General features: G+C 34.7%; 2 protein-coding genes across 2 annotated transcripts; one reads left to right on the forward strand and one right to left on the reverse strand.

Moving 5' to 3' along the window:
• LOC109357201 lies at positions 1–5,604 on the forward strand. Its single transcript, XM_019600986.1, has 4 exons — positions 1–171; positions 370–546; positions 2,577–4,208; positions 5,395–5,604. Exons 1-4 carry the CDS (start codon positions 157–159, stop codon positions 5,422–5,424), a joined length of 1,854 nt encoding a protein of 617 aa, XP_019456531.1. The 5' UTR covers positions 1–156; the 3' UTR covers positions 5,425–5,604.
• Positions 11,481–14,463, reverse strand: LOC109357207 (microtubule-associated protein TORTIFOLIA1-like). The gene is made up of 5 exons (XM_019600999.1): positions 13,678–14,463; positions 13,464–13,572; positions 12,584–13,155; positions 12,039–12,438; positions 11,481–11,891 (listed from the first exon to the last, which is right to left on the reverse strand). Exons 1-4 carry the CDS (start codon positions 14,461–14,463, stop codon positions 12,046–12,048), a joined length of 1,860 nt encoding a protein of 619 aa, XP_019456544.1. The 3' UTR covers positions 11,481–11,891; positions 12,039–12,045.

Here is a 14,889-nt window from a genome sequence, read left to right on the forward strand (position 1 = left end):
TTCAGTTCCTAACAGACGCAGCTGCTAATGTGAGAAACTCTCTTCGGAAAAACAGAAAGAAACTCTCTTTTCATGTTCTTCACTTCTTCACTTGTTGTCTTGTTCCAAAACCTAACTACCTTCACCAACATCATTATTCTAATGCATTAGACAACAATGGACGATTCAGAGGTAAATAAACCGTTAACCTTTTCAATTTCTTAACTGTTTTTTCCGCCGTCAATCCTGTTTTTTCTTTTTTCTTTGTTTACTTATGTAATTGTTTGTTATGTTTGAGAAAAATTGAATTTTTATGGTTTTATGTGAAATGGGTGAATTGGGGTGATTGTTTTTATCGGTTTTGGTGTTTTGGGTATTTGTTTTTATCAGAAATTGTTGGCTTTGAAGAAGGCATATGCTGATATTATTCTCAATACGGCCAAGGAGGCTGCGGCGCGTGTCATGGTTTCTGAGAGAAAAGCTACGCGCTTTCAGCAAGAGCTTGCTTCTACAAAAGATGAAGCGCTTCGGATGCTTCTCAGGCTCAAACAAATGCTTGATTCTAAGGTATAACAATCATTCTCAAATGGGGTTGTTTATAATCTTTAGATTTTTTAAAGTTTATTGCTTTTGCCTTTTTCTTATCATAGTTTTATCTGTTTTGTGATGCGGGTTAATGGATTTCATGTGTTTTGATTGGTTAAAATATTTATTTGGGTTAGTTTTGGAGCGGATTTTTGACTAATTGTTTGTACTATTTTTATGAACTTCGAGGCTAGAATTCCAATAAAATTTGAGTGTTACTATGCACCCTTCAAATGGACGGGGGAGGAAAAAAAGGCTTTGTTGAATTCAGATAGCGAAGATGAATCATATTCTTTGTATAGTTGTGAGAAGACCTTGCATTCACTTAAAATGAGGGTTACCTTTGTAACTGTTGAATGCCCATTGTGTGGAGTTGTGAAAACATGTTGCATTCACTTAAAGCCATTTTATTTAGTTTAAATTGCCCTGCCAATTCCGTTGATATAATATAGTAATTGTTAGGCATCTAGATATCCATTGTCCAAGAGTTCTCCAGACTCAATGTACTGTTATTGTCTCTTGATTTTTGTGTCCCATGGAAGGGTTCATTAACATTTAGATCTTCATCATCTTGAAATGTATGATGGGGTCAAGACCAATGTGAGAACACAAGATGAATATCATAAGATTTTCCTATTGTCATAGGAAGGACTACATCAAGGGTCAAATTTGAGCCTTACTTGTTTTATTGATATTGGATGTGCTTACTGTAATATCCAAGAACCAGTGCTACAATACATGCTTTTTGAGAGAGATATTGTCCTAGTTGGAGACTCGAGAAATGAATTAAATGGGAAGCTAAAAATGTGTAGACAAGCTTTAGAAACAAATGACTTTTGTATAAACCCTATTGTAGAAGTAAAGATTGGAGATCATGTTGTACCACAAGTCATTGCATTTAAATATTTTGGATCAATCACACAAGACAATGAGAATATTGATAGAGATGTAAACCATATGATTCAAGCAGATTGAATGAAATTGTGGAGTGCTTCAAGCGTCGTATGTGAAAGAAATGTGTCACTCAAGCTTATGTGGAAGTTTTACCACAAAGATATAAGACTCACAAATGTTGGGAGGTAAGATGTCAGCAAGAGAATAAACTTCATGTAGCAGAGATAGAAATGTTGCATTGGATGAGTGGACGTACTTAGACAAGATAATATTATAAATGAGTATATTAGATAGAAAGTTTGAGTATCTCCTATGTAGAAAAGATGATAGAATCGTGTCTTAGGTGGTTTGGGCATTTGTGGATGAGACCGTTATAAATCCCAATAAAGAGAGGAGATCAAGGGGAGGTTAATTCAATTCCTAGAGGAAGAGGAATGCCAAGAAAAACCATAGGTGAACTGATTAGGAAAGATCTAGAGATAAATGTTTTGTTACTGACTATGTTCTATGATAGAGATAGAGCACTATGTTGTGGTTCCTTCCATGTAGCCGAATTCACCTAATAAGATTAAGGCTTGGTTGTTGTTTGATATGCAATGTTATGTCTATCAGAAATGGTGCAGAGATAATTGGAACAATAGGATTTTGATATGATTCGAATTGGTCATTAAAGGAATACAATCAATTTATATTTAAGAAAGTACATGGTACATTTATGACTCACTGTAGAGGGATCAATTAGCACTTTCACAATTATCTAAATCTCCATCTATTTATGCAAAAATCTGTTTCGAGGAAGGGTCTGTGAACTTGATGATAAATCTGGACATGATACGATAGTTTGATGCTTTTTATGTTGCATATTTTGGGTGCTTTGCTTGTTACTGAATATGGAATAATATAAACAAAATACAAACTATTGGCCCCATATTTAACTCTCTTTCAGTTTCAACACTGAGCTCTTAGTACCGCTATAGCACATACTGACCATAGCTAAAATTTAATGTGCCTTTCTAGCAACTTCTACAGCTGAACCCGAGCAGTAGAGTCCTTCAAGTTAAATCATTTCTAAGCCCGTCTACTGTTTCGTGTTTGTCTGACGTATGGCTATGTTACAGGTTAAGGAAGCAGAGCTGACATCATTAAGTCAGCAAAAGAAGATTGATGAGCTTGAAGCACAGCTCCAGGAAGCTGAGGACATTGTTAGTAACCTAAGGGCAGAGTTGAGAGAAGCAGAGACTAAGCTGGAGAATGTGACAAACCACCGGATGCATCTTCCACTCGAACAAAATGTCGAGGGTGAAGCTGCAACTCAGGAATATTGTTTACAAGACAGGCTTGATCCTTATGATGGATCTAGACATCCCTTACCTGATTCACACATTGAACCTGTCTCAATTTCTGACACTAGGAATGCAATTGTGATTGGAACAAATGATAGCAGAACGTGCTGTGTATCACACAATCATTCACACAACTGCTACATTCATAACCCAGATTTTGCATCCATAGTCATTAGGAGGAAAGAGCCCCAGCTCTACAGAAATGGGTGCACTCAGAGAATACATGCATTTGAAAGGAATCTTGTTTATGGAAATATGTCTGTTTCGGGAAATTTAGATAATGTACATGATGAAACTATGGTAAGCGTACATGAAGAAGGCATAGCAATAGATGTAACAACTAACGCCAAAGCTGATACTATTTGTGAAAAGGAGAAACCAGATGAACTTAAAGTGGTGAAAGCAGATGCTGACCCTGTCAAAGTCTCTGCTCGTGAAAGAAAGAGAAATTTTATAAAGGCTCTTAAATCTAGATTACGTGCTAATCGTGCTAGGAGAAGAAATAAAGCATCATATCTTGCTGATGCCAAAGATTCTCCATGTCTACTAGATAACAATAACTCCTTAAGGGTGAATTCTTCTATAGAATGTGGAAATGAAGCTCACAAGGATCTAGTAAGAATACATGAAGAAGGTAAAGCAACAACTGTAACAGCTAATGCCAAAGCTGATGCTATATGTGGAAAGGAGAAACCAATTAAACTTGAAGTGGTGAAAACAGATGCTGACCTTGTCGAAGTCCCTGTTCGTAAGAAAAAGAGACTTACTGTGGGATTAGATCCTGTCTCGGTTAAGAAAACAAATAATGCATCGTATCTTTCTGATGCCAAAGGTTCGCCATTGGTAAACAATGACCCGTCAAAGGTGGATTCCTCTATGGTATGTGAAAAGGAAGCTGAAAAGGATCTGATGTCTCTTTCTTTTGTTAAAGTACCCACAGACAAAGCTGCAATTATTGAACACTCAGAATCTCAGGATGATATTGAAAAGGGCGGAGTGTTTCTTAATGTTTGCAGTGCTCAGAACAAAATTAAAGACGAGAAGAAATTCGTGGAGAAATCAGATTTGACAAGGCAAGAGAGTTTGTCCACTGAAAGTTTGGAGGTTTCATCCTGTAGAGCTGATGCTGAGCAAGCTAATGGGTCACCAGATAAACCGGATCCAAAAGCATCTGATTTAGTTGACAAGGTTTCTAGTCAACCCACAAATGATAAGTTTCTTAAATACACATTCCAGAGAAAGCGGAAGAGGGAGTCTGTTAGAAGCGCTAATGCAGATTGCTCTCTAGAAAATGACAGTTTAAAAAAGTCTGTAGAGAAGCAAAATGGTCATGTGGAGCCTCAGAAGTCTTGCCCAGTGACTGAATCATCTCGGGACAGCCGGCGACTAGCGCAGGTCGCTCGTCAGGTTGGTGCTGATATATATGCAAATGCTTGTTTTCCTCTTTCATATTTTTGGTATCACTTTTTCTGTTTGCTTTTCCATGCGTGTGCAAACCATATGGTTCCATATCGGCATTAAATAATTAAAATAAACTACTACTATTTGAAAGATGGTTGTGGTCTTGTAGATTTATAGCGGTGTAGAAGTTGTGAGTCAGACGGTTAAGGGTTTGGCAACTTGGCATATCTAGATGAAAATAGACAATAGTTTCTATAAATGGTAACGACTACATGACTGATGCTGCATATATAAGCAAGCTACCATTATGTAAGTCCAGTATTCACTTATCCTGTCAAAAGTACATGAGAAACAAGTTGAGGATTGGTGCACCTCCTTATGAAACTTGTATATGTGATTTTTTTAAATCTCAAGAAAACAGATATAAACAATGGGTAATTATTGTACACGGATTATACTTTATCAAGTGCAAGCTGGGTTTTATTCATTGGTCATTGACATCCTGTATCCTGTGTGTCTTAAATCTCCTTTTTCTTGAGTTCTGCTTTGAATTATAAGCATTTTTTTTATCGGCAAATGTTAGTTAGTATTTGAATTGTAAGCATTGATTTACTGCTAAATATGTTTTTGCTTGATTCTTTGATTTTCTTGGCAGTTCTTATTTTTTTTTCGTAAAAAGAGAGTCCTATACTCCCTAGGACCATGAATATACATGCTGGCTTGAATTTCTCACTTCATACTGAAAAAATGTATTATATATCTGGAGTCTGGACTTGTTATGCACTGCAATTCATGCTTTAATAAGAATAATGTGTGCTGTCTCTGCTAGATAACGTTAATTTGTTATTGTAAATATATATTACTGCTATCTAACTTTTATATCAAATGTGAAAAAACTTGCCTCTAGTTCTGACATAGTGGACATTAGGATTTATTTTATGATGGATTCTGCATTTGTCAACGCAAGCTTCTCTTCGCCATTGAAAAGTTAATCTAATTTCTGAAGGAAGAATTGGAATAAATGCAAATATGTGTATTTCAATTGTGAAGTTTTTAGTTGGAAGTACACATGTATAAGCTTTACAATAGCATCACAAGATTTTCCATATAGTATTAGAAATATGTTTTTTGCTATCTAAAAGGCTAAAACTATAGGAAAAAGGCTAACACATTTCTTGAAATATGTTTGCAGCTCATATCTTTGTCTGAGAAGAAATGGTGACAGTAGATCCTATTGCTGTGATGAGGAGTTAGATGGAAAGAGCATTCAGAGTACTACATTCCAATGAAGTATTGCTGTGGAATGTGTTAATATCATATTATATGACTATTATATCTACTTCTTTATCATCCTTAGCAATTAGCATAATATAATATATTTCTATAAAACATAGATTAAATATGTTGTTGATGCCCAATTTGGGGTCATGTTTAAATTACAAATTTTGCTGATTATATATTTATATTCCCACCCAATGATGCTTCCTTTTTCTGAATAGTATATTAATTGTGTGTTCCTTTCATATTAGTTGCTTGGTTTGTATTTCATTTTTCCCCCCTAGTTCCACTCAACTAGTCAACTTGGCTTGCATGCATGCTCTATAAGAGATTGCAGTATACATGGTTTTTCCCTTGTCTCACATTAATAATCAAATATTTGATTATTATGAGAATGTTATATTTTTAGGGTGTAATAATATCTATTAACTGTTAGTGTAAAGATGTATACACAGTCAGTATGTAGTCTACCATTCATTTGCATTACGTGACAATGTATAAAATTTATACGTCAATTTACATAGTTTTTTCTCATATTTTTAATGTTATACATTTAAGTTGTGTAGACCTAGAGATCCTCTACATTTCTATCTTTTCAGTTTTTGTTTTCAATCATTTGATGGTAATTACTATTTTAAAGAAAATTTATTCAATATTTTAACGGATGGATCAATTATTTAAAGGCTCACCATTTCCTTTAATAAAGAAAAGGATCTAGGTTTGTATGTATGTCCTCACCATGGGTTCATCATGGCATGTGTATGATCTTTATAAAAAAGGTTTTAATTTGTTCCTAAAATCTCAAATGCTAATAGTCATATTAATCCATGATTGTAAGAACAAGATTATCTCTAAATTTATCTTAACATGAAACAATTTGATGGACATGAGTTTTTTTAAGGATCAAATGACTTTTCCCTTTTGGCATCAAATCTTCATGTGTTTTTCTCAGGTTACCGATTAACAATTTAGGTATTTTCTAAACACAAATAAAAAAGGGTCTCTAGTGATTGTTAAATATTAGGTTTTTAATAATTGATTTTTTAACACATGAAAGGTAATAAATTATAAATATAATTGAAATCAATGTTTTAAAAATTGGATGGATCATTGAATAGAAAAATTTGCATAAAGACACATAACATGTCACATTTAGATATAAGTACATTTATGTTTGTTAGTGTCATTATTTATGATTTAATTTTAATTAAAATTAAACATTTAATGTGTTAGCAAGATTTAATTGATTGTCTCCGTGTACATACGTCTCTATATAAGTCTTTATCATTATTGAATTGGTGAAAGACCTAGTTCACTTTAAATATAAAAGACTGTGAAACTTATATTAGCTTACGAGTTTAGGCGATGGAATCAAATGAAGTTGTATACAAGCTCATATATGAAAAAAGTCATGTGAACTTGATCCACCTCCATTAAACTTAGGAGTTTACCCACCTTGTTGAAATTACATTTCCAAAGACCAAAATAATGATGTTTCATGACCAAACACCTAAAATCATGATCTACTACTAACCATAAAAACCCTCAACTATCCTTAAATTAAAGCTCCTAAAAAACCCAAAGTCTCAAAACTTGTTGTCTTTAACTACTCAACCTTATTTCTCGTCTCCTTTTGTTTTGCCTCACTTGAGGTTCATACCTAATTGTCCTTCACCTAGTCATCATCCATTCGAAACTTTTGCTATCACTAACTAGTAATAGTTGTTGACCATTGCATTTTTAATCACTTACAATTCTCATAGCTGCAAGCAACTTTTATCATGAAATAGTTTTATGGTTAAATCGTCCTTTGCTCGTATTTGTTTCTATATTAATTCAATGAGTAAACAAAGTGTAAATAATTAGTGGTCAATATATGCTAGCAGTATCATCTTTTTGTATAAAATATTACTTGTTTCCTTATATTGCTGCATGTGATTTATCTGTATTATACTCAGAAAATGTTTAAAATACGAAATGAGATATTCAACACATGAAAAAAAAACACATAGTTGATGCATGATAATTTTGTTGATAGTCTCATTTTAATATATTTGTGCATAATAATGCTCTAATGGTTTTATTATAAACGAATGAACCATTTTCTCTTGAATCTGAGGGGTATTTATAAGATTAATTTTTTCCACCTAATAAGTTTAAATTTGATGTTCAAATTTATTGACTAATCAAATTATTAGATTTCCATAAAATAGATAGTGAATATATATAAAGTAATGTTATGAAACCTGAGCCACACATCAAACCAGAAGATATCTCATATTACATCAGTTTAAACAGTTAAACTGTTTGGTCTCACTAGATGATTTTATACATAGTTAATATTTTCTACCTATATATATATAATTATATATGAAAATAAAGTTTTATATAATTAATAATCATATATAATACATTGAAATAATGTGTCTATCTTTTTTGGAGTGGAGTAAAACAAAATAGTAGAGTAATGTTTCATTTTATTAATTTCTAATGTGTCTATCTTTTCCCGGTTTAAAGCTGTCCAAACGGTAAACCAAATCGTTTTCAAGTTCGGTCAGCTGTCAAACCCATAAGACCTTTCAATAAGATTCAGTTCTCACAACACCCAACATAGAGTATATTATTTTATTTGGAGTAACTATATCGCCTTCTTTGTTTTGTATGATTCAATTTAATAATTTGGAGCATCATAAACAAGAAGTGAGGATTTTGTGTTCATAGACAAAAACCCTAATTGAAAGAGGGAATAGGGAAATGGGGATAGCAGGTAAGGTTGGGGATTATGCGTTTAAAGCATTCACAGCAACTTTAGGAGTCACACCATTTATTTCACTGCAACTTTCTCATTCAATGTTTACAGAGGCCTTTCTCGATTTTGTCACAAAATAACAACTTGTTGTTATATTATTTGATCTTTTCGAAAATCAATTTAGGGTTTTAATCGTGTTTTTGCTTTTAGTTATATTAATCAGTTACTGTGTTCCAAGCGATTAACTTTAAAATTTTTTGACTTCTTACTTAAATAATCTGTGTCTATAACCTTGGATATGACAATCATGTTTGTTTTTTATTGGCCAATTCTATTTTTTGTCCAGTTTTTTTATTCTGATGTTGATTTAAATTTTAATAGTATAATGTAGCTTATTAGTGTCAGGGGCATAAGTTCCTAATTTGTTCTTTAGTATATAGTGTCGTGATCCATTCAAATGATTTAGTCCTCTGCAATGTGTTTTTTTTCCTTAAGTTGAAATCCTGATTCTATGTTAAGTCTGCCATGATTTACTTGGATTTCTTCTACTTTTCAAACCTTGCCAAGTGCAAAGGATATAGGCTTCCGTGTTGGAGTAAACAACTCAATCAAGCACGTATTCAATACAGTTCTGTTGCAATATGTTATCAGAATCAATATTATCAAACCTAAGTTAGGACGTTAAACCGACAGAGATCCTATATTAGGTTTAATCTGTTTAATCGGTTAAATCGTTCGGTATGATCAGGTCATTTTATACATAATTAATATTTTTATCTATAGATACTAGTGTGTATAGGCACTTCGTGCCTGCCGGCGAATATTGTGTGATACTACATATTCAATTTTTATATATTTCATTTTTTTGAATTAAAATGTATTTTTGTGTTCGGTATACTTTATATTATATTTTTTTGTTTACGATAATGTTTAATTTAAGGTGAGATATGTGATTAATTAATATATTGGTGGTAGTTGCTTAGCATTATATAGTTTTTTTGTAAAAATTAAATAATGTTAAGGGCAATATAGGAAATAAAAATTACACCATGAAGGAAGTTATTTCAAGTTTTGGTTTTATATATAATATAAATATATAAATATAAAACTTTATATAATTAATAATTATATTTAAGTAATAACATTTTCATTTTTTTTGATGGATTATAGCAGTGTTTCATTTTTTATATTTTTAAGTGAATCGTCTGGTTAACTTCCCGGGTTAATTCAGTTTAACTGAGTTTAACATGGTTGGTCTAGAATTTCTCTGGTTCAAAGCGGTCCAACTCTGTTTCAGTTAAGACTACAATACAAAGTCGTTTTCAAATTCGGTCAGCAGACAGGTCCTGAACCGAGACTGATCAGAATAAGCTATAAGCTAAATAAAGCTCTAGGAAGGTCATAAGTTGTTTTTGTGAATTATTTTCGTAAGTTATTCTCATAAGCTTCAGTAAGCTTTCAAGAAGATCTTCCAAATGTCCCCTTATCAGTGGTGGAGACTGATTTTTTGGGTATATATTACACTTATAGTTGATATCTTTTGCAACTCTGGTTATATAAAATTGCACCCATGTCATTCATCCGGCTATTCTGATACATTTTGGACTACTTAATGCAACTTGCACCCTTGCATTCAGGTCCTGAACCGAGACTGCCCTTAATGTCTCTATGTTGGATTAATGTTATGGATTTTGTTATGATACGTCATTTAGCTGTCTAACTCCCTTGAACTGGGATATCTTTACCTATTGATTGATCCTTAGTTTTTGTCTGCAGAAACTCGACAAGCAAGATGGCCTACTTGATCAACTTGTTAAATTTCAAACCATGTTGTGTGGAAATATAATGTGAGCTTCGTTCTTCAAATTTTCAACTTGATTGGCTAATAATTACATGGCCCATCGTAATTCTTAATAACTTGCTCACCTTCAAAAGTAGATGCTCATCTTTTATATATAGATTGTATATCTATACACCAATACAATTTATTTGTGTTATATGACTGAAGACTTTCTTTATCGCATCTGCTTTTGGTCATATACAGTTTAGATAATAGAGTTGTATTGATGATGTTGATTGGCCATTTAGCAATGTTTATTTGAGATAATAAACCATATGTCTCTTTTGCTAAGCTCTTGTTTGAATTTGTTGTATTAATTTTAGTCCGTAACTGTTTCCGATGAGTTTAAATTAATATTATGTGAACATTACTCTTTCAAAATCATTTCACTTCAAATTTATATAGTCAAGGATTCAAGTTCATTTAAAATAAGTTTGCAAACGCCAACCGAGTCATTCATGGTATTCTTAATGAGGTAAAGTGATGTTGTTTGAGCCAATCCCTTTTGTCAAAAAGAACAGAAGAGACCAGGCTTTTATCTTTCACACTGTCGGCACATTCATGACGTGTTTCTTTCCCTGGTGACTGTAGACCTGTATTGTTAATTCGCTATTGATTGAGACACCTCCAAAGGAATGAGAAGACGTAAATGAATAATAGTGACCAATGAATGCAGATGAAACTACATATCAAATCACAAATGCTCATTATCATACCCCACGTTTAAGTTTCTTCCCCGTTTTTTCTTCTAGGCTTCACCATACAATCCTTTTAAAGACTCACTTCTGGCCCCCACTCGCATTCTATATTTGAATGAAATTAACATGTAGCTTCTTATGAATTATTACACTCCAAATGGAATAAAGTATCCTATAAATTTTTATTTGTACTTCAAACATATTTGATTGTAAACGTGTAGATATGATTTTTTTTCTTATTTGTCAATAATCTTTCTAAAAAAAAGCTAACACTACTCTAAAATTTAATAGATATTAACAGAAAAAATGATATTCAAAATTTGTATTATTGTATGTCTAACACTAATCCATTTTTTAAGATACATAAAATGAAAGGCTGATTACTTAAATTCAAAGCCAGGGACTCTTAGCACCTGCTTTCCAGAAAAACCCATGGGTCCCTTAAATTAGTCTGAAGTGAAAGGTAACCAAATCAGCTCTAATGTTTTACTTCCCTCCCATTGTTTGAAGGTGAATTCTTATCATACTTTGAAATTTGAATCCCAAGGCAAGTTTCAAACAATTGGTGGTTCATGATTATTCTCATGTAAGTACAACTGTCCAAGGATCTATAAAGCGCTAGGGATGAGTTTTTGACATGAGAATCTTATTACACCCTTTTTCCATTGAACTGGAAAATAACCTTAAATAAAAAGCAGATAAGAGAGGCAAAGAATAATAAAATAGCAGCATTGTTATCAATGATGAAATGACATTGCCACAGCCAGGAGCACATTCCAGCGACTCTCTTTAACATGAGTGGAAATTGGAATACAAGGCAATAGTTAATCATACAACAACGAAATTAAGTTGCTTATCACCTCTCTATACACATAGATTCGCCATCTTGTAAAATAGCTTGATACTTAGCCGCAAACTCACTCCAATATGATGTTCTTGTCCATAAGCATGCAAATGAAATACAGCACTATGATGAAGAATGTAAACAGATGAAATACTGTTTTTCTGGTCCAAGACAACATGGCGTATTTTCCATTTGCACAACAAATTTATATATTCTGATTAAATCATACCCACACTTATCAAAGGATCATTAATGCTGATTGAGAATCAAATGAATGCATCTGTCACAAAGTAAGAAATATGGGAGGGAAAATAAGGCATACCAGTTAGAGTTGCATTAGATGTTATAAATAATTAATCTCAAAGTTCAAACAGATAGAGAAAGTGTATAAGAAATTCTTAGTCTAGAAGCAATTATTTAAGAAAACCTGCGTTTTAAACTGGATTTGATTGTGCAAAATCCCTTGAATTAGTGCGAACCTCTGCCAGCGGATTAGTGATGAAGCCTCCATCAGGCCTGAGTCCCTGGTTTGGCAACCTAGTTTCAGCATTCCTGTCAGTGTTGTAATGCATGGCAGCAAGTGATGGGGGGCCACCAGATTTAGAAAACCGGGAGGATGTATATCGACCCTGTGTTTTCCTCCAAAATCTGGAGCTCAAAAATTCTGCTCCAGGTAGCAAGCAACATGCATTACCAGGAGCATCATAATTAGTCATCCTTCCACTTGATATAGCCAAATCATACGAGATCTCATCCAATGCCAACTCAAGGCCACGTACACGAGTCTCCAAAGAATGCATTCCACTTTGTGAGCTTCCCATAAATTTCTGTAACATAAATGGAGCATGTTGGATATGTTCATTATATAGGATTGACACTCATTCAACATGTACATGAGAGAATGGATGTTTAAATAAACACAAATTCATCTTTAACCAAACTTCCTTCCACAGATAAGCATTAGGAACAAACCTGCAGAAGATCAAGTAGACTCGACTGCTGCTTCTCAATTTGTTCTAACTGGTTATGGATCAAAGATAACTCTTCACTATCTTTGTCATTTTTCACAAGATCTTTAGTGACATTTCTGACAGGAAATGAGTCTTGACTCTCTTCATGATATGGAACCACACGAGATCCAGCTTTGGACCCTCCGAACTTCTGTATTTTGTCATCAGAAGTTTTATTGAATAGAGCACGTCTCATTTCTGGCTTTAAAAATCTGCTTTTCTCCTTTTTGCTTCTTTCCAAAACAGTTTCATCCACCTCCTGAAGATCACCATGATCTGCCATGGTTGCAGAGGGAGCATTAGGCACAGCAACTTGAACATCCCAATTCTTATGATTTAATTTTCGTGAAACACCCAAACTCATTCTCTTGTTACTACTTAAAGAACTTGCATTCTTAGCATTGCTAGCAGATGAACTGTCTGGTAGACTAAATCTGCTAACAGGAGAGGATTTCTTCCGAAAATTTGCCATTGCTGAACGAGGGTTACTTGTATTTTGATGGCTTGGGGGATAGCGCCCATCACTTGCATTATCTGAACCAAATGCACAAATCTAGATTGAAATATGAATAAAACAACTGAAGACGAATGTAAACAGTGTAATCATACAACCAGAAACTGTACCCAAAAGATAATCTAGTTACCAAAAATTCTGAATGTTTAAGATCAAACACCAAAGATTGACCATCATCTCCAAAAATATCAAGTCACTCTTTATTTAGAAATCAACAGTAAACAGAACATAATCCCTATTTCTATTTCTGGAAAGAGATCTGGCACATACGGATCTCAGATTCTCATTTGCAAAATGAAACAAAGAATGTATGGACAAAATTACAAACCTTTTGAAGAAGATTGTGATTGAGGAGGTGGCGAAAATTCATTCGATACATCAGGAATATGCTTCCACGCTTCCACCATCTGATTCATAACTTCCCGAACAACCTTTACCTAAACCAAACAACACTCAAACTCACCATTTCACTTTCAAATTAAATTACTAAAAAAGGATTTAGAAATTATAAAAAACAAGAATAAATGCTTTCATTACAGAACCTTATCAAATCGTTGATTCTCGAAAACTTTTAAACACTCGGCCTTCATTTCCGACAAGTAGTCCCTCTCCACGTTCGCAATCACCACCAAGGCCTCTGCCGCAGCTTTCCTCGCCGTCCAATCGCCGCTTCTCAACGATTCCACCAAGCATGGAACCAAACTGCTCAGAATTGCGTGATTCGACGCGCCACCGGCCTCGACGACGCTTCTGATCAGCGTCATCACCGCTGGCTTCGCCTTAAACGTATCGCGCTTCAGCAATTTCTCCAACCTCAGCAACAGCTTCGCCGACCTAACCGGTTCAGGATCCGGAGCTCCATCAACCGCCGAAGCTAAACAAAGCGCGGCTCCAATCTGCGAGTTCTGATCCTGCTCCGTGAACAGAGCTTCCGTTAACGGTTTCAGGAAAGTGGAGAATGGTTGCTTGGTGACGTGGCGTGACAATGCGGAAACGGAATTGACGCATGCGGATCGCACCGACGAGTCCGGGTCGCGGAGACGGCGTACGACGGCGGTGAGGATTTTGGAGAGGTAGGGAGAGAGCGCGTTGCCGTGCGTTTCGGAGATAAGCCCTAAGAGGTTCACGCATTGCTTGCGAACTGGAGATTTGTCGGAGGAATCGGTTGAGAGAATGCAAGAGAGGAACACCGGCACGGTGGTTGGGTCGATATTCCGGGCGATGGATTCTAGTTCGGCGACGGCGAGGGAGTGAGTGTCGCGGTCGGAGAGCTTGGTGAGGCAGGTGAAGACCTTTTGCTTTATATTCTTCTGATGAGATGATGACATTGTGATTCGGATACTGCCGGAGCTTCTGGTTACGGTGGTGGAGTGGTTACGATCGCGGTGGCGGATCAGGTGGAATTTCCGGTGACATCGCCATAACGCCGGTGACCGTTTTTTTTTTGTGGGTAGCTTTTGCTTGTGAGGGTGTAGCAGTTTTATGAGCAGTTTGGGAGATTACAGAGTGAGGGGGAAGCTGATGAAAAAGGCGTGTCGTTTTTATTTATTTGAGCAAACAGAGATGCTAAACTACTTTCATGGTACCCACTTTTCTAATTTCTAAAAATGAATGACATAATTGGGAATAAATAATCTTGTCCTAATTTGTTTGTTAAGTATTTCTAAATTAATAAAATTGGGAGTCATTTATGATTGACACCTTATTCCGCACATCTTCTCTTTTATATTTTATGTCACTCTTTATTTATGAGT

Source organism: Lupinus angustifolius, chromosome LG01, assembly GCF_001865875.1.
Source record: "Lupinus angustifolius cultivar Tanjil chromosome LG01, LupAngTanjil_v1.0, whole genome shotgun sequence".
Classification (NCBI taxonomy): Eukaryota; Viridiplantae; Streptophyta; class Magnoliopsida; order Fabales; family Fabaceae; genus Lupinus; species Lupinus angustifolius.